Source organism: Eptatretus burgeri, chromosome 11 (assembly GCF_056783735.1).
Source record: "Eptatretus burgeri isolate ZD-2024b chromosome 11, Ebu_testis_v1, whole genome shotgun sequence".
NCBI lineage: Eukaryota > Metazoa > Chordata > Myxini > Myxiniformes > Myxinidae > Eptatretus > Eptatretus burgeri.
The window spans coordinates 35,423,281-35,445,979 of NC_140971.1; the positions used below are offsets into that span (position 1 = coordinate 35,423,281).

At 40.5% G+C, this 22,699-nt stretch overlaps 1 protein-coding gene and 1 pseudogene across 1 annotated transcript in view; both read left to right on the plus strand.

Moving 5' to 3' along the window:
• PDIA6 (protein disulfide isomerase family A member 6) overlaps positions 1-7,684 on the plus strand; it is a 31,282-nt gene extending 23,598 nt beyond the window's left edge. Inside the window, exons 6-13 of the mRNA XM_085845969.1 lie at positions 282-388; positions 670-784; positions 992-1,135; positions 2,982-3,066; positions 3,483-3,555; positions 3,777-3,935; positions 4,629-4,725; positions 4,862-7,684. Coding sequence (XP_085702095.1) covers positions 282-388; positions 670-784; positions 992-1,135; positions 2,982-3,066; positions 3,483-3,555; positions 3,777-3,935; positions 4,629-4,725; positions 4,862-4,930 — 849 coding nt within the window. The 3' untranslated portion in view covers positions 4,931-7,684. The remainder of the gene's footprint in view (positions 1-281; positions 389-669; positions 785-991; positions 1,136-2,981; positions 3,067-3,482; positions 3,556-3,776; positions 3,936-4,628; positions 4,726-4,861) is intronic.
• Positions 7,685-17,340: 9,656 nt separating this feature from the next.
• Positions 17,341-18,134, plus strand: LOC147016856 (protein FAM200A-like; annotated as a pseudogene).
• The last annotated feature ends 4,565 nt before the right edge of the window (positions 18,135-22,699 follow it).

Here is a 22,699-nt window from a genome sequence, read left to right on the forward strand (position 1 = left end):
CCGCCGCATCACGGAATTATCCATGTGCGATGGCCTACATTTCCGGGCAGTCTGGTGGGAGCCGAGATGGCTACCCCCCCCCCCCCGGTGGTGTTCTCACCCAACCCCCGGCCCGCAACAATATATTTGTCCTGCGTTTGATATATGTATGAACTCCAACACAAGCCTTTGACATTGGAGTTAAAGAAGGATGTTTTTCCCATGGTGGATGAGTTTGATTGCAATTCTGTGAAAACTGTTTCATGTTGACCAAATGCAAAAGATTTTTACGTGATTCACAGGGAGCCGTGGTTGAGCTAACCGACGACAATTTTGACAAGACTGTTTTCGATGACCAGACAACATGGCTGGTAGAATTCTTCGCTCCATGGTGTGGGCACTGTAAAAGGTGTGTTTTTTTTTTTGTTTGTTTGCTTTTTTACGATTGAAACTGATGATGCTGGGGATTGCAGGGTCAAATGTGATATATTGTTTTGTCTATTGTCTGCTAATGTCCCCATAATTCATGTAGTTATTATGTACATTGATGTCTACTTATGTCCTTATCCTGCATATAAAGTATGACGCTTGTAGGGATTTGAGTTTTGGCAAAGAGAGACATATGGAGATGGGCATTGTTGAATATTTCATTGCATCTTTCTTGAAGTGATGCAATTGTTGGGTGAGCAGATTGGAGCCTGAGTGGGCAGCTGCAGCCGCAGTTGTGAAGGAGCAGACACAGGGCAAAGTGAAGCTTGCGAGCGTAGACGCTACGGTTCATCGGATGCTCGCTAGTCGTTATGAAGTATGTGGTTGGGGTGGAGTTGCAACTTTGTCATCATTACACTTGTTAAAGTGTATTTGTATAATTAGCCTGATGTGCAATTAAAGAGTAATTCTATTGCTAATCCCCTAGGATGTCCTTTTGGCAGGATTTCAGTGTGATTTAGCAATAAAATTGTAACATCTGCAGAAACGTAGTTATAATTTTTCTTTGCTTAATTGCTTGCAGATCCGTGGATTCCCCACAATCAAGATATTTCAAAAGGGTGAGCGTGAGCCAACTGACTATGAAGGGGGGCGCACCAAGGATGACATAGTTTCCTCTGCTATGGATTTTCACAGTGCAAATGTTCTTCCACCTGAAGTGTTGGAGGTGAGTCTCTTTGAGAGCTGGCTTGCAATCAGAACAAAAGACATTTCAATCAATCAATGAATTTCTTTGTTTTTTTTTTATTATTGCTTTATAGAAGTAAATTCTCAAAGCAGTCTGCAAAGAAGGGAGATAATAATAAAAAGTTTGAAAAGCTACTGTAGTTTTTCAATTATAAACTGCATCGTGTATAAGCCGCACTCTCTAAGTATTGTTATTTTTGAAAACTAAACTTGGGTGTAAACCGCAGCTGTAAAATAAAAAGATTTGGTGGAGCACCAAAAGCTAGTGGCACTTCATTCATGTTGCCAATCCTTGAATGGGGGAATGCCTTGTCTGTGATGATTTTATTCACTCAATCGTGAAAGTATCATATTTTTCTCCTCCCAAAATCTGGGCAGTTTCTGACCCACAGTTCTCGTTCAGACGCTGAGCTTTGACTTCACATAAAACGGTAACACCACGTTGGTGATGTGAAGAAGTTCTCGATTTTGTGATCTTGAGCAAGATCCACAGTTTTCATTCTTATCTGTAGAGTGGACACTACAGGTTCTGAGTCGTGGAGTGAATTAAGCCATGCAACAATGTCTTGTCCGATGGATGGATGTTGGCACTTTCTTCCGTGGTGTCACACTCCTGTATCAACGGCACTGGATGGTTTTGACTACAAAATTCGTGAATAACCCGCGGTTTATAATGGGAAAATTTCGCAAATTGAGGTTGTGCTAATTTTAAGCAGCAGAGTTTCACAGTTGAGCAAATCTGAAGCATACTCATGTGAAGAACTACCAGGAAATTGCTGGCGTTGGATTAGTGTTGTTGCACTGGTGTAAGGTGTGTTTGGGTCATTGCTTAAGACAGGAATCAGTAAGTTTTTATTTTTTATTTTTTAAGGTCATCTCATTAGAGATGACCTAATAAAACCAGTCTCGATGTCCGAACGTACATACGTACGTCCCCATTTTTTTTCTTCCGATTTTCTTGATATTTGGTATGTGGGTAAATGTCGATGAGGGATGCACGACGGTATGACCTTTGACCCGATTGAAGGTCAAGGACACTCCAAAGTTGCGAAATCGTCCATTTTCAAAATCTATCTCCGCCGTTTATGATCCAATCTTCGAAATTCCTCCAGATTCTGATAATATGGAACAATATCTAAATTTGGTCAGGCCGGTTTTTTGAAATTCGTCCTGGTTATCGAGTCACGTGTCTCCAAAGTTGGAAAAATCGTTGATGTGATACGGTCAAAACAGAGATGACCGTCACGACCGGGGGTAATTTTTTTATAATTACTTAAAATGTTTTTTTTTTTTATTTTGCCACAAATTCACTTGCTCTTGTAGCTATTGTGTTATTTTTTTTTTAAATATGTTTATCTTGCCCAAACTTTATAGCACATACATGCACAATTTGATTGCTGTGGATGGAAAGTTCAGCTATAAGAAATGAAATATATGACGTGCAATATTTTGGCTTGATTTTGTGGGAAAAACCTTTTACGGATGTGCAGGTATGTAACAGCAAAAAAAAAATTAGCTAAAGGATAATAATCAGATCTAATAGCATTCAGTTTGGAATTTGTTTTCTGGCACCATCAAAAGCAACTCGACTGTCATCTCACCAACAGAAGCTATAGCCAGTCCCCACCTCTAAATAAATACAATAGAAACATTGATTATATTGATTTCCAAATGTATACACAATCCTTGAGGAAGGAGGGACTCGATACACAGTGCGAATGGTGAAAAGGTAATGATTGTAAAGTTTCACATGGTGTGGATTTGAGATTCTTTGGGCCTTTGCTTTCGCTCGAATACCTTGTATCCCTTCCTTCCTTCCTTGCCAGGTTTTGGATCACAGCACACTTACCAAGTGCTCAGATGAACACCAGCTGTGTATCATCTCTGTCCTTCCACACATCCTCGACACAGGTAAGTGGTTAACTTGTTCTTGACTGGTTTATTTTTCTTGTCATTCTATTTAATATCACTAATATTGGGTCTCCTCTTCCTTACCAGCAAGTTTACCAGACTGGACCAAAGTAATATATGGTACATACTAACATGTTTTTGGGGGGGGGGGGGAAGATGCAAGTTAAATTTTGCATGTTGTTTTTCTCGATCATTTCTTCAAGTTGAAAGGGTTGCACTTGAACAACTCTCTAATTGATTTATAATTGTTCGGCTCACAATTTTGGAATAAGAAAAATTCCTTCCTAGTAATCCATAACAAGTGACATGTGACCAAGTTGTATGAAGTAAAAAGCTTTTGTAGATTTACATTAATAGCAGCTGTACTTTATTATTTTTTCCACAATGGATTATTTACTTGTTTTTGGCATTCACAGGTGCTTCTGGAAGGAGCAAATATTTGGATACGCTGCGCTCCATGGCAGACAAATACAAGAAGAAACAATGGGGGTGAGTCGGCAGTACACTGTAACCCCCCCAATTAGCACGTCAAAATTATTTCCCATCAAAGTGCGCATACGAGAGCAACTTTAACGCTTTGCAAATGGCACCGAGTAGAGACTGCTTTATCTTTAAAACAATATCTCCAAGTCATCCCATGCTGACTTTGGATCGTTCTTCCAGCTGTGATGACTGCATAAGAGTCGAGTCAAATGCTTTCTGCTCTCTAGGTGGGTATGGACTGAGGCTGGTGCTCAGCCTACACTGGAGGATGCTGTTGGTATTGGAGGGTTTGGGTACCCAGCGATGGCGGCCATGAATGCACGTAAAATGAAATATGCAATTCTTCGAGGAGCTTTCAACGATCATGGAATCAACGACTTTCTATGGTACGGTCCAGGGTGGTTAATTATGCCTCCGTGACAAAGTTGCCGAAAGCATTAAGTTTTCAGGTTGTCTGTCCGTCGTTATCGTTATCGCAATTATCGTTATAGGTTTTCGTTATCGCAATAACTTAAGAACGGCTGAAGGGATCCAAGTTAAACTAGGTACAAGTATTATAATGATGTAAAGATGAACAGCTAATATTATGGGGTCAAGACGCTAAAGGTTAGAGGTCCCGTAAGGTAAAAATTCTGTTACTGCGCTAACTTGTGAACCAGTGATGGGATTTTGACCAAACTTGCAATCAGTATATAATCAGAATTTTTTTTTTATGTCATCGGTCACGTGATTCGGCAGCCATATTGTTTAAAAGAAGAAAAAAAAAAACCTTCAAAAATCTTCTTCTCTGAAATGGCTAAACAGATCGAGACGAAACTTTACACACATGACCGCCTGTTCATGAGGGACAAAAGGTTCACACATATGATGTCATAGGTCACATGGTTTGGCAGCCATATTGGATTTACCCTGAAACCTACAAAAATACACCACTCAAAAGAAGTCCAAGCGAGGGTTTGCTATCTCTAATTGCTCTTTTTCTTGTTTTCTGATGTTTTAATGTGAGCCTTTAGAAAATTGTCTATGCCTGAAACATTCTTCTTGATTCTCGTTTCAATGTCTTATGTATTTGTCTGCAGGGAGGTGTCTTTAGGTCGAGGTTCGACGGCACCGGTGAAGGGTGCTGCTGTACCGTCTGTGAATACCGTGGAGCCCTGGGATGGGAAAGATGGGCAGGTTAGTATCGGTCTGGAAAAATGAGCAGAGGATGGTTTGATGAATCCGAATATTTTTGTGTTTTGCATCATTACGGCTTTATCTTTCAAGTCAGTTGGGCAGTTTAAGATTAACGCATTGTCCTTTGTCTTTGTAGCTGCCAGTGGAAGAGGAGTATGACCTCAGTGATGTGGAGCTTGATGACCTGGACAAAGATGAACTGTAGATCTACCTGTCTCACTTTGCAACCCTTGTTTCTGAAGTCTCTGACACGTCTACTCTCATTTTGCACACTGATTTCCGTTAACCCTAGGTTCACATCTTTATTTCTTGCACATCTTTCTCTAACCAAATTGTGTACAGTGGTAAACAGCTGTCCTCCATCCTCACATTTCTTGTGCTACCCTCAACCCAATGAGCTACACCAGGTTTCTAATAAAGTTAATTTTTGGGTTTCAGCACTAAGATGAAAGAACAATTTGGTATTACACACAAATTGATTTGTAACTTCTGTTTTGTGACAAATGTCTGCTCTCCATATTATAACAATTGTCTCTCGGAGAGATTATTTTGGCTTCCATGACTGCATCACAAGATTTGTTGGTGATGAACCTGGAAGTCAAGTTTGTAAATGGGCTCATTGGCTCACCTGTTCTGTAAATTGTTATTGTTGGCATTATTTTATCCCCCCCCCCACTCCCCCATTGATGATGATGCTCCTGATGCACGTCATTGTAGAATATGCTCTTCTGTGTCCTCAACTCCTCGAGATGATTTTGAGATGGCTTGCTGGATTGAGAGCGAGGTTTTGATTTTTTTGGCAGTGTGGGTCATAAACATTAGGGTGGAGTGAAAATGAATATTTTTTGTAATTTTCATATTTTTGGTCTGGAATAGTTTTTTTAAAGATGTAACATAATAAGTTATATACTAAATTTTTATTTAATTTCTTTAATGACTTCAGGTAGCCCAAGTCTCTCAAATATGACAAACGGTTAAAAAAAAATAAACTAAGATGGATATTTCAGATAAAAACTAACTTCATAAAAGTTAATCAAACAGTCATTGCCATTAGTAAATATGCAGTCAATGTCAGAAAATCACATTTTATATTCTTTCTTGGTGTTAAACTTTGCCATCTTGTTCCTTGAGCTTTGCCTATTTCTGATCAATCCGTCTCTCAATGACTCGCCGCACACTAACTTTGACGCCTCGATTACGAGTTTGATTCCGCACTCTACGGCTTGTGTATGGCAAGGGTAACGCTGAAAGTCTACTGATGGGATTTCAGTTTCATTTATTAATGCCCACAGTTCATCATTCGTCATGTTCCACAATATCGGTGGTTCCGTCACTTTACACGACATCCACTCCACCATTTCTGTGTAATCCTTCGCATCAACATTCAATTTTGGAACAACAAATTGCTGCACCGAACAATCTGTCTCATCTTTCTCTTTCCATGCCTTCAATATTCTCCTCAGAGCCAACTCGCGTATGGGTGCTCTTTCATCTTTCACCATACACAGCAGAAGATTTTCGGTGTGCGCAAAGTACGCGTTTCTCTGAATTATGGGATCGCTAATCTTCTTGTGAGCAGGTGACATGTATCGTGATTTCTGAATCATGTTAAACACATGACAAGCTCCGTCCTTGCATGATGGCTTGCTTTTGATGGCAAACCTCATAGGTGCATACACACTCATGATGAACATGGCCAAATGAACCAAGTTTCTCGATTGCTTCTCGGTTGAGACATACAGACGCAAGAGGCGATTCGCCGTTGTTAGCCATCGTGAATGGTTTAAGATTGTGAGATGCACGCAACACACAGCATGTTACACTGCCACAATGTGCACTCAATGTCTTATCATAAGACAATAAAACACATGCCATGCCCATGTTGCCGAGCAACCACATGAGAGAGGGTCCTATGGGTTGGCAAAGACAAGCTGGTAAACTATGCCAGGAATTTTCTATTGCTTGCAATAATTATAATATAATGGGCTCATCTGCCACATTATTTATATTAATTTCTGGTGTAATATTATGGAACATAATCAAAGTAGTAATTAAGTATTTAAACTGTTTAAAACAAACAGATTTTAAATTATTATGCATACTGCATAGTTGTATAATATCATTAACACAGGCAATATAAATTGCAAAAGTAGTTTTGGAGTTATCCCCCTTGAAATATTTATTTTCGCAAAAGTTATTAATATTTTGAGTGAGTTGGGCTACCTGAAGTCATTGTTTTAAATGATTATAATTTTGCATGATGAGTCATTAGTGGGTCCTACATCTTTTACAAACTATTCCAAAGGCATCCTGCATATTCTTATATTTCACTCCACCCTTATAAACATCCCTTTATTTCCATTGCTTTTGACGAATAAACCTTTAATTTTCTTTTGTAAATCAGAGTATGCGTGCTTTCTTTGTGGGCTTCCGTGGATGTGGAGAGTGCGGCACAACTCGTCACAATCATTCACAGAAGATATTGAGGTTGTTTTTGTTGTTGATCATTGGGTATGCAAATCGTGTGCTATTGGAATGATCGTAGCGCATGAGTCATCAAATACTGACTTGCAGTAAGTTTTATTTTTCAAACCTTGAAAGCCACAATCATTATTTATTGAATTTTTTTTCATTTCTTTTTTGGAATTCGCCCTTGACACACTAATTATCTTTGCACCCAAAACACAAACCTTACGTGTCTATTTTGAGCGATTCAGTATCAGAGACCGTTTTGAGTAATTCATTATCTGTTTCACACTGGCCCAAGTGTTCTTTTTGTTCGGCTTCAATTTTTTTTCTGGTGTCATTGAAAAAACAATTTAACATTGCAGTTTTTACGGGTTTGTTATGTGGACCTGACGTGAAATGCAAAGCTTTTTTGTGATGCAGTTTTTATCAAATGTTGGTGCCAAATTACTGTTGGTTTTAGTTTTCTTTGAATAAATTGTTTTCTGAATAACATGGGTTTCTTTCCTTCACTCTGCTTTTAAACCATGGATGCTTTTAAACTTTTAAACCCCCATCCAAATCCTCGATCTTTTCTACCTCCGTTAGTCCACCCCAAACCTATCTCCTTCAAATTCCCTGCTTTCCTTCCTGAAATTCCCTGTAATGTCCATCTTGTATACCCCGTGTTCCCTTCCCCATCCCTCTCCCTTCCACAGATCTAATGTCTCTGTTCCCCACTGTTTTGTCCTTCCCACTCCTGCCCCTCTTGTTTCATGCCCCCCTTGCTTTGTGTTGTATGTTAGCTCTCATATAAGCCTCGACAAGATATACAAAAACAAAAACAAATTACATTTCCAGTCAATGATTGACATGTAAAAGTTATTTTCTTATCCCTTTGTCTATATTCTAAAAAGAGCCATCGGTGTGGGCGTGTGAGTTCCACCCATTGGTTGGACAGTTTTCCTGATTCCACCCATAATTTCTATACTATGGCTGCCAATTTCAGAACTCTTTAGAATCATTTCTTTTGAGCAGCACTTTTACTGTGGAGGCTATGCAGGTTTGCTATTATTTCCCACTATTTTCTCTTAAAATTGTGAAGTCTGTGTTAGAATGATGGGGGAGCAGAAGGCATTACATAGCTGTTTTGAAGTGGGAATGCCCGTTTGCTTTTATGAGTAGGAGTATAGATGGGACAGCTTTGGGAAGGGTGGTGGGGGTTTCAATTCAACAAAAAGCCTCAGTATGGGAAAAGGATTGATGCCTTTGGGTTGGGAGTGGAAGGGTGAGAACTTGGGGTTTTGAGAGGGCAAACATGGGACAGAGTTGTGAGGAGGAGGCTGAGGCTTTTTTGTTGAATTGTCAATTGCAGGTGAGTTTACTCAGTAAAAATGTAAATGCGTGTGTCTGTCTCTTGGAGGAGAAAAGGGGGGGAGACCTCCAGGTAATATGTTAGTTCATTTAATTTGTCCCGAGCAGAATGGTGTGAAGGTACCACACTTGACTGATCGCTCTCGTCTGGATTGGAACTTCACGGGCAGAGTGTTGCATCATAGAGTGTGCCCTTAGTTGGGTAGATGTTGGGCTGGCTGTCTCATCTGCGATAGCATAGTTATTGGGCGTTAAAGATTCTACGGTGTCTTCTGAAGAGTATGTGAGTTATCGGTGGGACCCTGGAGAAATAAATTCCTACCCACATCACTTTCTATCGAACATAAGCCCAAGCCGACTGGTTTGTGAAATACTTTAGCCAATAACTTTCTCCAGCCACCCCCGCAAGGTGGGTATACCCCTCAGTGCACCCTTAAGAAGATACACTGCTTCATTGGAAGTTAAGAGTTGCAAGTCAATCATCATATGCCTTCCAACCATATCACTTTCTGTTTGCTGGACACGTGTCGCTTTTCATTTCTAACTCAATTTTTGCTCACCAGAATTTGAGAGGTATTGCAATGACTGTTACAAACAAACTATCCTGTGTTTGCTTTGGTGTGAGATGTATAACAAAAGACTTCGTTGTGTATGATGTCATTGCGCACCGACGTCTTGTTTTTCTTCTTTTTTTTTTTCTCCATACCTCACATAGCAGTAAAATCATGCTTTATGAAAAGCTCAACATTTTCAGATTTCAACCGGATACCTATACAATTGGTGAGATAGTGAGCTCCGATCGTCAAATATGGTATCAGATGTGAAAAATAACAATGATCGGTAAGTTCAGCGAAGGAGTCACCGCCTTTCAAATGTACCAATCGCTAATTACACGAACAATAAAAATTTTTTTACTGGAGATGTGTAAAGTGATTTAGACTAATTTGGGTACGCTGATTTCAAAAATCATAACCGTTTTGCTGTATCATGTCAGGATTTTCAGTAACAGAAATATTCCCATTGCCTAGAAGTCAGGATTTCAATGAAATTTACAAAAATTCATTTATTTCATCATGAATGCTTCAAAATTATAGAAATTACAGAAAAACTCCACTAGAATGTAATTAAAAATGCTTTAGGCATTTGGCTTTGCGTTTGTGCTGCTCTGTGTCAGTTTCACGATGCAGGAACCAGCAGAAATCGCCCATCATGTTCGGGTTGTGCCGCCCTTGGTAACGCGTCTCCATGAGTGAAATCTCTTGGTGGAATCGCTCGCCGTGCTCGTCCGAGACTGCTCCCAAGTTGTCAGGGAAGAAGTTCAGGTGCTGGTGTAGGAAATGGATTTTCAGGGACATCCTGGAGCCAAGTTTCCTGAAGGACTCCAGCAGCTGCTGCACTATTTCTTCATAGTTGTCCGCGCGCTCGTTCCCCAAGAAGTTGTCCGTCACAGCTTTGAAGCTCCTCCACGCTGCCAGCTCTTTGGGGTTTAGAGTTGTCGGAAAAGTTTCGTCCTTCATAATCTGTCGGATTTGCGGTCCAACAGACACCAGCCTTGATCTTGGCCTCCGACAAGGTGTTGCCAAACTTTTCCTTGAGGTATAAAAACCCACGCCCATTCAGATCCATTGCCCGTACAAAACTTTTCATCAAGCCGAGCTTTATGTGGAGTGGTGGAAGGAAAACCTTGGCTGGGTCGACAAGGGCGACATGCTTCACGTTGTGTCGACCAGGTACATGCTCTTTTCGCTCTTCCCAATCTTTCTTCGTCCAGTGATTCTTGTCGTCTCTGCTATCCCAGAGACAAAGGAAGCACATGTATTTCGTGTAGCCTGACTGCAGCCCTAACAACAGCGCCACCACTTTCAAGTCTCCGCAGATGTGCCAGTTGAAGTCATTGTACTTGATGGAATCAAGCAGCTGCCGCATAGTCTCATAGGTCTCTGTCATGCCGAACGCGTGAGCCAGTGGGACTGATGGTTTCTCGTTGCCATTGTGGAGCAAAACAGCCTTCAAGCTGTTCTTCCCGAGTCGATGAAGAGGCGCCAGTCTGCAGGATCGTGATCACACCCAAGTTCTTTCAACAGACCGTTGATGTCACTGCAGAATGTCATCGTGTCTTCCATCTCAAAGAACTCAGCCATGTCTCTGTGACGTGCTCTGAACAAGGATATCTTGGTGTTAGGTTCAAGTAGATTCCACTGCTGCAGCCTTGATCCAAGCAGCTCTGCCTTCGCCTTTGACAGCGAGAGATCTCTTACAAGATCATTTAAGTCTCCCTGGTTCAGAAGGTGTGATTCTTGAGTGTTGGGTTCAAAAGGTTCATCATCACCATCCTCTTCACCACTGCTTACAGCTATGTTCTGATCAGCTGGAGGTGTTGGAACGGGGTTCTCGTCATCATGAGGCACAGGTTTACGAGCAGAGACGCAGTCAGCGTACTTGATGTGACCTTTATTCTTCTTGTTGAAGCCGGCGATGCTTGTGCAGCAGAAATAACAATCATCATGATGATTCTGCGGCTCACGCCATATCATGGGCACCGCAAATGGCATGCTCGCGCGCTTGCCCACCAACCACTGAGTCAAGGTTGTGTGACAGCTTGTGCAGCAGATGTGTGGTGCCCAGCTCTGTTCTTGGTCCCCCACCTTACACCCGAAGTAGTGAAAGTAGGCGGCCTTCATTTTCACTGCTGTAGATATACTTCGCTGTTGATCTTTTTTGGTATACCGACCACAGACATAACAGAAGTTGTCAGGATGATTGGTACAGGAACGCCTACTCATCTTTATCTGAAAGAAAGAAATATAACACAAGTTAACAACAATTGTACGAAATAGACATGTTAAAGACATATGTAAATTTCATTGAAATCCTGACTTCTAGGCAATGGGAATATTTCTGTTCCTGAAAATCCTGACGTGGTACAGCAAAACGGTTATGATTTTTGAAATCAGCGTACCCAAATTAGTCTTAATCACTTTACACATCTCCAGTAAAAAAAATTTTTTGAAATTTGTTGTTCAGTGTTATTCAATACTAGCAAAGGCACCCGGCATTTCCAGGCAACGCTGGGTCCCTACTCCCACACAATCCTTTCCCCTGCCTCCTCCCGCCAAACTCCCACCTCACCAATGCTCCTCCCACCCCTGCCCCTACCTCCTGCCTCTCCATCCCACCCCTTCCCCTCCATCCTCCCACCTCACCCCCTTCTTCTGGACTCCCACCCTTCCCCTCCCTCATCCCACCCAATCCCCTCCAGAACTCGATGTCCCCTAACTATCAACTGAACGTTACGTCTGTCGGCTTTAGTACAGGATTGAATAAAACGGGGTGCTTCGAAAGAGCACGTACCATTTTTAAAGAGATTATAACATGGACTTCCCTTTATGGTGCTATCTTCCCTTCCCCTCCCATCCCACTTACCTCCTCCCAAACCCTCTCCCCCTTCAACTCTCCAGGCATTTCTTGGCAGCTGTTGTGCCTTCATTTAATTACAACTAAAATGTGTTAAGCTCTAAGATTAAAAAAAAATAAAAAAAATTTAGCTGCAGTTCCAACTACTTAAAATGTGTTCATATACTGAAACTAGAACGGCACTCTTGGACATCGAGACGTCGACAGATATGCTGCCACCCACATTATTCCATCATTATACATACTTGTACCAAGTTTAATTTAAATCCCTTCAGCTGTTCTCAAATATATTTTTACCTGGCATGACCTCTCACCTTTGACCTCTTGACCCCATAAGCTAATCAGTTTCTGTATACATCACTATATATACTTGTACCAAGTTTGACTTCGATCCCGTCAGCTGTTTTTAAGTTATCACGTTACCAAACACCTATCATGGACAGACGGACGGATAGACAGCTGGATGGACAACCCAAAAACATGCCTCTGGTAACTTCGTCGGCGGAGGCATTAAAAAAAACAAAGAATGTCTCCAGACATCTCCGTGCGGTGTTTAGTCTGACCGGGTATATCTTAAGCACCATTTCAGCCACAGGATTACTTTAAAACCAGAGATGATACAAACACAGCACTTGCCACAATCTTCTTGGTAAACATGACGGTCTCTCCAAATGATGCAGGCAAACGGTCCAAAGCCAGTTCACGTTCCCAGCTGTTAGTGGGCCAACAATGCAATGCTTAGCTAATTGGTAATTTCTTTACATTTTCAGATTTCACTCCAGATTTCGACACTTATTTAGTCCACGACATCTGATCCCCCAAAGGCGAAATCATATTTAACTCTGCCACTGAAGGTGAAGGAGGTTATGTTTTCAGCCCTCTCTCTGTCTGTTCGTTTATCTGCTTGTCTGTCTGTGTGCAGGATATCTCAAAAAGTTGTGGACGGATCCGGATGAAGTTTGGTGGGCGGGTTGGGTGTGTGACAAGGACGAGCTGACAGATGGCTGACTAACACGGCGCGCCACCATCTTTGTAAGACTTTTTTTGATATATATTTTTTTCTGATAAGCACCCCCTAAATTATCTTCAAAAGGGATATTTAAATTTACCTAAACACCCGGTTTTCATCCATGCACTCCTTTGGAGTTCCAAATCCTGTGGAAACTTTGGATTGAATCCTGTATTTATTAATGGACTCCTATTTCGACTTTGCCGGTCAAACTGCTGGGCCGATCCGGCTGAAATTTGGCAGCAACGTTCCCCTCCTGACTGGTAACAGGAATTGGTAAGCTCCTTCCGGTCAAAATGGTGGACTTACTAAATGCCGTCAAAAATCTTCTTTTCTCGACCCTCCACAGAGAATGCCACCAAATTTTGGTTACAACATTAAGCCAGGGTCCAGAAAAGCTACAGGTCCAATGGTCCTATTTTTTGTGGTCCAGATCACCATTTTTTACTTCGTCATGCAGGGTAATTGGAGAAATCGGAAGAATTAATCTTGATTGTGTGGAACACCGGCAAATGATCGATGCACTCATTACGACATGTACATTATTAGATCCTCGTAGAGGATCTCTAAGTCTTACTCACGTTGTTCTTGTAGACTTTTTTTGTTTCACAGTCTACAGTTTTCTTCGAAACTTCCTGAAACTTGGCATGGATATGTAAAAATACCCTGCGCAGACAGTAACCATCTCCGATTTCGAAAAATCCTCCAAGAAAAAAAGTTATGACGTCAAAATATCTCCGCTAATGGAAATCACCAAAAAAATTATCTCAAACTCGGCAAGCTTTTTGAATTCTGTTTGCGGGAATCGAACAGGGCATTAGCAGAGATTAATTATCGCACATATGATACATCACTATGACGTCATATCAATTTTTATGACGTCATTCCTATTTTTTTACTTTTTGTTTCACAACCCAGAATTTTCATCGGATCTTCGTGAAACTTGCCATGTATATGCAGAAAGCCCACGCGCAGGCAGTAACCATCTCCGATTTTGGAAATTCTTCCTAGAAAAAAAAAGTTGACGTCATAATATCGCCGCTAATGGAAATTGCCTATACCATTATCTCAGAAACTAGTTTGTTTCACAGCCTACAGTTTTCATCGAAACTTCCTGAAACTTGGCATATACTGTATATGTAAAAATACCTTGCGCAGACAGTAACCATCTCCGATTTTGGAAATTCCTCCTCGAAAAAAAGTTATGACGTCAAAATATCTCCGCTAATGGAAATCGCCTAAAAAATTATCTCCGAAAATAGGCAAGCATTTTGAATTCTGTTTGCGGGACTCGAACAAGGCATTAGCAGAGATGAATTTCCGCACATATTATTGTAGACTATGACGTCATAAATTTATCACTATGACGTCATATCAATTTTTATGACGTCATTCCTATTTTTTTGACTTTGTTTCACAACCCAGAGTTTTCATCGGATCTTCGTGAAACTTGCCATGTATAAGCAGAAAGCCCACGTGCAGGCAGTAACCATCTCCGATTTTGGAAATTCTTCCGAGAAAAAATTAAGTTGACGTCATAATATCTCCGCTAATGGAAATCGCCTATACCATTATCTCCGAAACTAGGCAAGCTGTTTGAATTTTGTTTGCGGGAATCAAGCCGGGCATTAGCATAGATAATTAATCGCAAACCTGATATGTCACAATGACGTCATATTCGTTTTTATGACGTCATCATTAAGAGGACGAGGATCTTCGCTCATTTGAGCTTGTTCAGTGAAAAAAACGAACATTTTCTACTTATCTCCGTTGAGGTACCGAGTTTGCACTTGGTGACCTTCCTGTGATCTTTGCTGAAGGTCAAAGGTCATTATGCTGAGATACATTAAAAAGATGAATGTCCGAGAAATGTTTTGAGGGGTCATTTGTATTTCTCCTGTTAAAAACTCATGAAGTTACAATAGAAAGACGTACCCGTACTCCCATTCTTATTTCTTCAGTTAAGCCATTGATGCGTATTAACATGTTTTTTTATGTTGAGCTGTAGCTACCTAGTGGCCACCTAATTTTCTGTACTGCCACCCAGGTGATGCACTGTGGTGATAGGCCTATCATTTCAAACAGTCAAACCTTTGCTGGGAGAGAAAGTAAATGGAAGTGATTTATCGGCCCCTTTTGGAGATTGGCTCCCAGACTATTAGTTTGAATTGAATTTTATATTTGGAACTGCACAACACGATTCGGAACACGAACCTGCCCTGGACGTTGTACGTTGATTCTGAATTTTGTCAAACTGTATGGTATCTCGTTCCGAGTGTGAAGGTGCAGAGAGTGGTGAGGTAATTTTATGGAGGTGAAGCTGCTTCTATATTTGGGGCCCAGCAAATACCACCCCTCGCTATATTGACAGGAATACAGAGAGGGAGGGGAGTGAAGAGGTGGAAGGGGAAAGGGAGAGAAAGGAGAGGAGGGAGAGGGAGTGAGGACTGTGGAAGTGAGGAGGAGAGGGGAAGGAGGTTTGGGAAGAGGTAAGCGTGAGGGAAAGGGGAAGCAGTGTGAGGGGAGGGGAGCATGAAAGGGGGGGGCAACATAAATGAAAGTGGAGGCAGTAAGGGGAGGGGATGGGAAGGCAGCATGAGGGGAGGGGAAGGCAGTGTGAGGGGAGGGAATGGAAAGGCAGTGTGAGGGGAGGGGAAGGCAGCGTAAGGGCTCGGGAAGGCAGCATAGGGGGAATGAAGGCAGCGTAAGGGCAAGGGAAGGAAGCATGAGGGGAGGGTAGGCAGCATACCAGGGCATTACTGGGGCGATAAAATGCGCCCAAACAGCAAGTTTTATTTTTTTACCACCGCATTCTATGTAAAACCGGGCAGAAAATATCTTCCTCATTCATCTTCTTCTTCACTTGTAATAAGGTGAGTCTCATTCAATCCCTTTTCTCATATTGATTAGCTTCAGAAAACCCTGATTATACACCACCTTTTTGAAGCATCACAAAGCAGGTCGCTCTACTTACAACACAGGTGAGAAAAGGATACGAAAAAGTTGCTGATATTTCAATAATTCATTCGCACAATTTTTAAAGGTGAAAGTTCATTTTTATTCCGGTTTTTTTTTTCCTGCAATTACGCAAAGATTGGTGTTTCCATCAGTGAAATAGCAGGTCTTGCTTCTGATAGCTTTGAAACGAACAACCAAGCAGCTTGGTGAGTGCTTGCCAAATGGCTTAAGCACTCAAGCTAATACTCCAACGGAACGGCTGGCTTGGCAAGCTATTACCTATCACCCATCGGTCATATTAACCTAGTGGTTCCCAAAGTGGGCGACATCCCCCCCCCCCCTGTGGGCATTGGGAGGATCTAAGGGGGCGATAAGGGAAAAGGGGGCAGCAGGGGGGCGCTCAGTTACAAGAGGGGCGGCTGAGGATTTGACAGGCTAAATTTAACAAGTGAACTCCTCGACTTGTGGGCTATTCGGCTTTTGGTGAGCAGAACTGCATTCTTAATTCTCTCTCAATGTGTCTGTTGTGTGAGGTCTTTTCAAATGAGGCAATGAAACCTTCCAGACTCCTTGAACATTTGAAGAGAATACACTCTGATAAAGCAGACAAAAACTTGGGATATTTTCAGTCACTTGGTGAAAACTTTCAGAAATGGAAAACACTGTGAAACACGTTTGCCAGCACTTCACAACAAGATAGTGATGGTTTGCGTGCTTCATACCTACATACATTTCATTGCTGATTGCTAAATCTGGAAAGCCCCATACAATCGGCGAACATCCGATTCTGCCAGCAATAAAGGAGGTTCTGAGTAAAGTTTTGCATAAGTCACCTGACCAAATAATTAAAGCAATTTCGCTCAGTGATAACTCTGTTCAAAGAAGAATCGATGAAATGGCTGAGAATGTTGAAGACACATTGTGCAACATACTTAGGACAACAGAATTTGTATTACAGTTGGATGAGTCAACTTTGCCGGGCAACGAATCTTTGCTTCTCGTTTATGTTCGCTTCATAAAAGATGAAAACTTGATTCAAGAGTTGTCTACAAGCTCAACTAGAAACAGATGCAACAGGGGAGTCAGTGTTTCATGTTGTTGAGCAATTTTTTAGGAGAAGGAAATTCCGCTTTCCAACATTCTTTCTTGTGCAACAGATGGGGCACCATCAATGGCAGGTCGTTCCCACGGATTTCTCGCTTTATTGAAAGAAGCTGTACCTAATATATTTACAATTCACGGTGTAATTCATCGACAACATCCTGTTGCAAAAAAAACCAAAGTGTTCGGCTTCACAAATATTTAAATACTTTTATTACAGTGATAAATAAAATCAAGGCCCATGCTTTCAATTCTCGACTACTGTATTTCGAGAGCTTTGTATTGAGAATGATGAACATTTTGAACGCTTGCTGATGCACACAGAAGTCAGATGGCCCTCAAAAGGAAACTGCCTGAGACGCTTTTATGCACTTTTTGAAACTGTGATCGAATTCTTTAATGACTTGAATGGTTTACTCCGTGATGAACTCAAGAATATCAGGCATGACATTGCTTTAATTTGTCAGAAGCATTCGCAAAGTTAAATGAAATCAATTTGCAATTGCAAGGAAATTATGTGAATCTTATCAAAGTCAAATCAGTCGTCTCCACGTTTATGTACAAGTTAACCCTATTTAAGCGCAACATTGGCCGCCGTGGGCTATTCCAATTTCCGAGCCTCTCCGAGTTGGAAGAGAAAGATGGAATACCAGATGATGATCTTAAAGTATATTGCGCACTTCTGGATGAGCTGCAGGAAGACATGTCTCAGAGATTTCAGGATCTTTTTTCGATCCAAATTCCAGACTGGGTAATAAATCCATTCCTAGACACTTGCAATGAGGAAACAGGAAGGATGGAGGAAGAACTGATCTTGCTGCAAAATGACAAGCTGAAGCCAAGGTTCAAAAAATCCTATCAAGACTTTTGGCTGCAGAAAGAAATCTCTGAATGCAATCCTACATTGTGGAAAAAGGTCAAGATGCTCGTTATTGCCTTTCCAACATCGTATTTAGTGGAGTGTGGTATCAATGCGGTCGCCCAACTTCTTTCCGAGCAACGAAATAGATTGCAAATTACTGAGCGTGGGGATCTGAGACTCCTGAGTGACTTTCAGCCTGACGTTGAGAAGTTGATATCACTGCACCAAGCTCATCCATCTCATTGAGAGTTGAGAGAACAATGAAGTCGGTGGACTACTAATGTACACGATTATATTGTTGATGAAAGTTGGTTTTACTGGACTATGTCATTAAGTTCTTTAAAATTTTTATTAAATAAAGAAGTAAGCTAATTTGTAGCTTTTATATTACTTTTGAATAAATAGTGCATTTAGTTGTCATTGTTTTGAATTTGCAGTTGCTATTATCCTCCACTGTGTAGCGTAAATATATATATATATATTTTTAGTTTTTATGTAATGCAGGGAATGGGAGTTGGAAAAGTGCTCTGGGGGCCAAGGGGGCGGTAACCCGAAAAAGTTTGGGAAGCACTGTATTAACCCATGCACCCGGAAACGCCCAAGCAATGCCCAAATTGGACAAATGAACACTATTTTTAACAATTGGAACTGCTGCTGAAGTCAATAAAGAAGTTAAAATTTTGAAATTCGGCTGAGATTAAGAGATACGAGAGCTTATGGCATATGCAGAAATTAAATAAAGCCATGAACGCCGGCGTCTCTGGGCGTTTATAAGCAATGCGATCTTTCCAGCGATTCAAAGGTATGATGATCATGCATTCTATGATATCAGTGAGGAAAGTGAAAAAAAAACTTTATCGTTAAGAAGTTGTTGCGGCCTCTTCCAAGGCAAGGCATTGTTGACCATGCCAAAAAAATGGCAGCTTTATACTCTTGTGAGTTGACAGAGGGCTGACGAAGAAGGCGTGCCACCATCTTGGTGAGGCGTATTACTTGCAAAATCGAATATTTTTCAAGTACTGCATATTGGTCAGTCGATTTTCTTATTCTGTCTTGTTTGTCTGTCTGTTTGTTTGTTTGTCTGTCAATCACTTACAGGTCACAATTCTAAACCGATTGTCATGAAACTTTACCAAGTTGTAGAGGAAGTCTTAACTGAGAAGCCTTATTGATTTTGAGGTCAAATTTTTGAAATCATCATTTTTTATCTGATTGACTTGAAATTTGAACAAGATTTGCATATTACAACACTGAATTGGGAAACCGACTATTTTTGAGGTCAAAAGTTCAAAGGTCAACTCAAGTCCAAAATTCTAAAATCATCAATTTAAATCTGAAAAATCATCAATTTTCATCTGATTAACCTGAGCTTTGATTAAGATTGTCAATTGTAATCCTAATGAAATGGACAATTTGATGCATCCATGGCAATCTTTAGAGAAAGGGGGGGGGGGGGAGGATTTTGCAAGTATCGTGCTCTCCACGGTCTTTTTCTTGTTTTGTTTTTTTTTTTGTGATGAGCACCCTCTAAATTATCTTCAAAAGGGGTGTTTTAATCAACCCAAACACCCAATTTTCATTCATGCACCACCTTGGAGTTGCTCTAGTGTGCATGCAAAGGTTGGAGTCACTAGATTTCATGGTTTTGGAGTTTATGGAGGAGATGGATGGACTGACAAATGGATGGATTGATGGACAGACTGATAGATGGACTGATAGACGGACTGACAGATGGACACACACTGACATTTATTATTATAGATTTCAAACTGCACTGCTTCCTTCCGATACGGTACAATTTTTAAGCAGTGAAGCCGCTTTAGTATTTGCGTGTGTCTTTCCTTCCATCCGTTCGTCATAAATGAAGGAGAAGAATTCTTCTAACCCACCGAGTTTAATTCCAGAGGGTTCCAAAGGGTAATTCTAAGGGGTTTCAAAGCGTTATTCTAGATGGTTCTAAAGTGTTATCGAGGGTAATTCAACAGGGTGATTGAAAGGGTTCTTTTAATAAGTTCTAAACAGTTGTAAAGGGTTCGAAGCAGTATTTCTAAATGGTAATTCTAAAGGGTAATTCTGAAAAGTAATTTAGAATTACTCGGATGAAAATTGATGATTTTTCAGATTGAGTAATTCTAGAGGGTTCTAAAAGGTAATTCTAAAGGGTGATTGAAAGGGTTATTTTAATAAGTTCTAAACAGTTGTAAAGGGTTCTAAGCAGTATTTCTAAATAGTAATTCTAAAGGGTAATTCTGAAAAGTAATTTAGAATTACTCGGATGAAAATTGATGATTTTTCAGATTGAGTAATTCTAGAGGGTTCTAAAGGGTGATTCTAATAGGTTCTAAAGGGTTTTAAAAGGTAATTCTAAAGGTGATTCTAATAGGTTCTAAAAGGTAATTATAAAGGGTAATTCTGAAGGGTAATTCTAATGGGTTCTAAAAGGTAATTATAAAGAGTTATAAAGGGTAATTCTAATGGGTTATAAAGGGTAATTCTAATGGGTTTTGTTTGTTTCTCAGCTTTGCCTATTTCATATTAGAAATGCCAAAGTGAACCACTTCCTTCAGAAAAGGGTGCAATTTTTTTTTAGTTTGTCTGCCTATAAAACAAAATAGAAAATAATTCCAAACAGGAGACTATATTTGCTGATGTCATTCATGCTACAAACAACAGGCACAGAATAACTAATTAAACGTGTTAAATGAGGTGGTGTAAAAGGCGGTTCCATCAAGGGCAGTAAATTTCCAGAAAAAAAAAGTTTGACAGCCTTTATAACCTTTATTTTATTTCAAATTAATTATATACTTGAACATGTGAACACAAATCGCCTTATTGGCACTTTCAAAAACCTTACACGCAAAAAGGAAAAAGATTTTTTGAAGAATGCAGAAGCACTTCATTGGACAAAATGTTATGCCATTTTACGCCATCTCGACCAATCAAATCAGTTAGAATACCAGCCAGTTATATGAATGGAGCACTGAAGTGTGATGTCTCGTTGGCATGACAATGCTCGACTAGTTCTAAACAAAAGAAACCAGAATCGCACTCGCTTTGATCGAACGTGCTTTGCGTGTTGAACTATCGTGAAATATTGCTGCCGCGTCGATCCCATCACCCGCAACTTACTTTTGTGACGATCCAAAGTCGTTGCAAAGAGGCAAATTCGACCTGAAGGGAAATCTGACCGAAGGCAATTTTAGTGGATTCCACATTCCCGCAACAAATGTGTGTCCACTCTCAGGAGAGCGAGAAAACAACATGTGTCCAACCTCAAGATTTAACTTTCAAACTTGTCTCCCTCCTCTAAAACCTTCTGGTGTATTGTTTCCTGTACCACCGAAGATGAAGGAGGATATGATTTCACCCCCTTTTTGTCTTTCTATAAGATGGATATCTCAAAACGTTGTGGATGGATTCGGACGAAACTTATAGTCCGAGTGTTGGCCAGAAAAGCGTGCATTAGGGTCCGCACAATGTTTTTCTGCATTTTTGTGATCACCAGACCATCTTTATGAATATTCCGATTGATGCCACTCTGGCACCCTTGAAAATTTTTATAGAATCCATTAATATGCAAATTAGTGGTGGCCATTGTCGAAATTACTATTTTTCTTAATATCTCCAGAAGTAAGCATCCAAATCGCCTGGTTGAGGTGTCTACACCCATGTTTTTAGGGTCACTGGTCATGATAAACCCACTTACAATTTGATAACATTTAAATTTAGCTCATTAATATGCAAATTCGCAGTCGCCATTATCAAAATAACAATTTTTCTTAATATCTCCAGAAGTTAGCATCCAAACAGCCTGGTTGAGGTGTCCAAACCCATGTTTTTAGGGTCACTGGTCATGATAAACCCACTTACAATTTGATAACATTGAAATTTCGCTCATTAATATGCAAATTAGCATAACCCTACCCCTTGAATTTGTCCGCTCCGATCGGCGTTTTTGCAGTACAGTTATACAACAACAACAAAAATGTTTGAAGATAACTTGCGCAGAGCCGTTTATCCCCAGTACAGTCGTGAAGAAATGGCTGACTTCAGAAGATCAACAGCATGAACTGTTTCTGATCAAGTAAGTTGAGGCTTGTAATGTAATGAAGGAAACATGGAGAACTGAGTTTTAAGTAAGAGTAATGTCTTCTGATACAGTGGAAGGATCGATATTATTTGCAAGCAAGTTTTTTTTTTTTTTTTTTAAATTTAACATGATCTGTCTGAAAGCAACTGTGTATTTTATTGATTTTTAAAAGTACACAGGGTGGAACCTGTTTCCTGAGATATTTTTTAAAAATACGAACAAATAAATTAAATGTTTACTGATGTTTATAATTACCCTATTGTTACAGGTTGAGGCTCCATCACCATGGGAGACTGTTTCTTCAGTCCCTGTGATGCAACTAAACCTGGAAAACCTCTGGTAGCAGTTAGTCCAGACAGAGTGTGAAGTATCATCCGGTCAAGCAAAGCAAGACAAGATGGTAAACATGAAGAGCTTGAACAGAGATTACAGGCAAACGAATCTATCGAGCTCAAATGCCATAGAGACTGTGTGTCAACGTGCACATCACGCTCACACATAGAAAGACACTTGAAACGAATGAGTAATGTCTGTTTGGAAAATGCTTCAACAAGCAAAAGAAGCCGCCGTTCAAAGACGACAGTATTTGCCTTTAAAGAATATTGCATTTTTTGCAGAGAAAAGTGCATCATGGACTTTGATAAGAAGAATCCTAATCGTTGGCGGCGAGTTCTCCTTTGTAGGACTGCAGATCGTGTTGATCGGACAACTTTCAAACAAA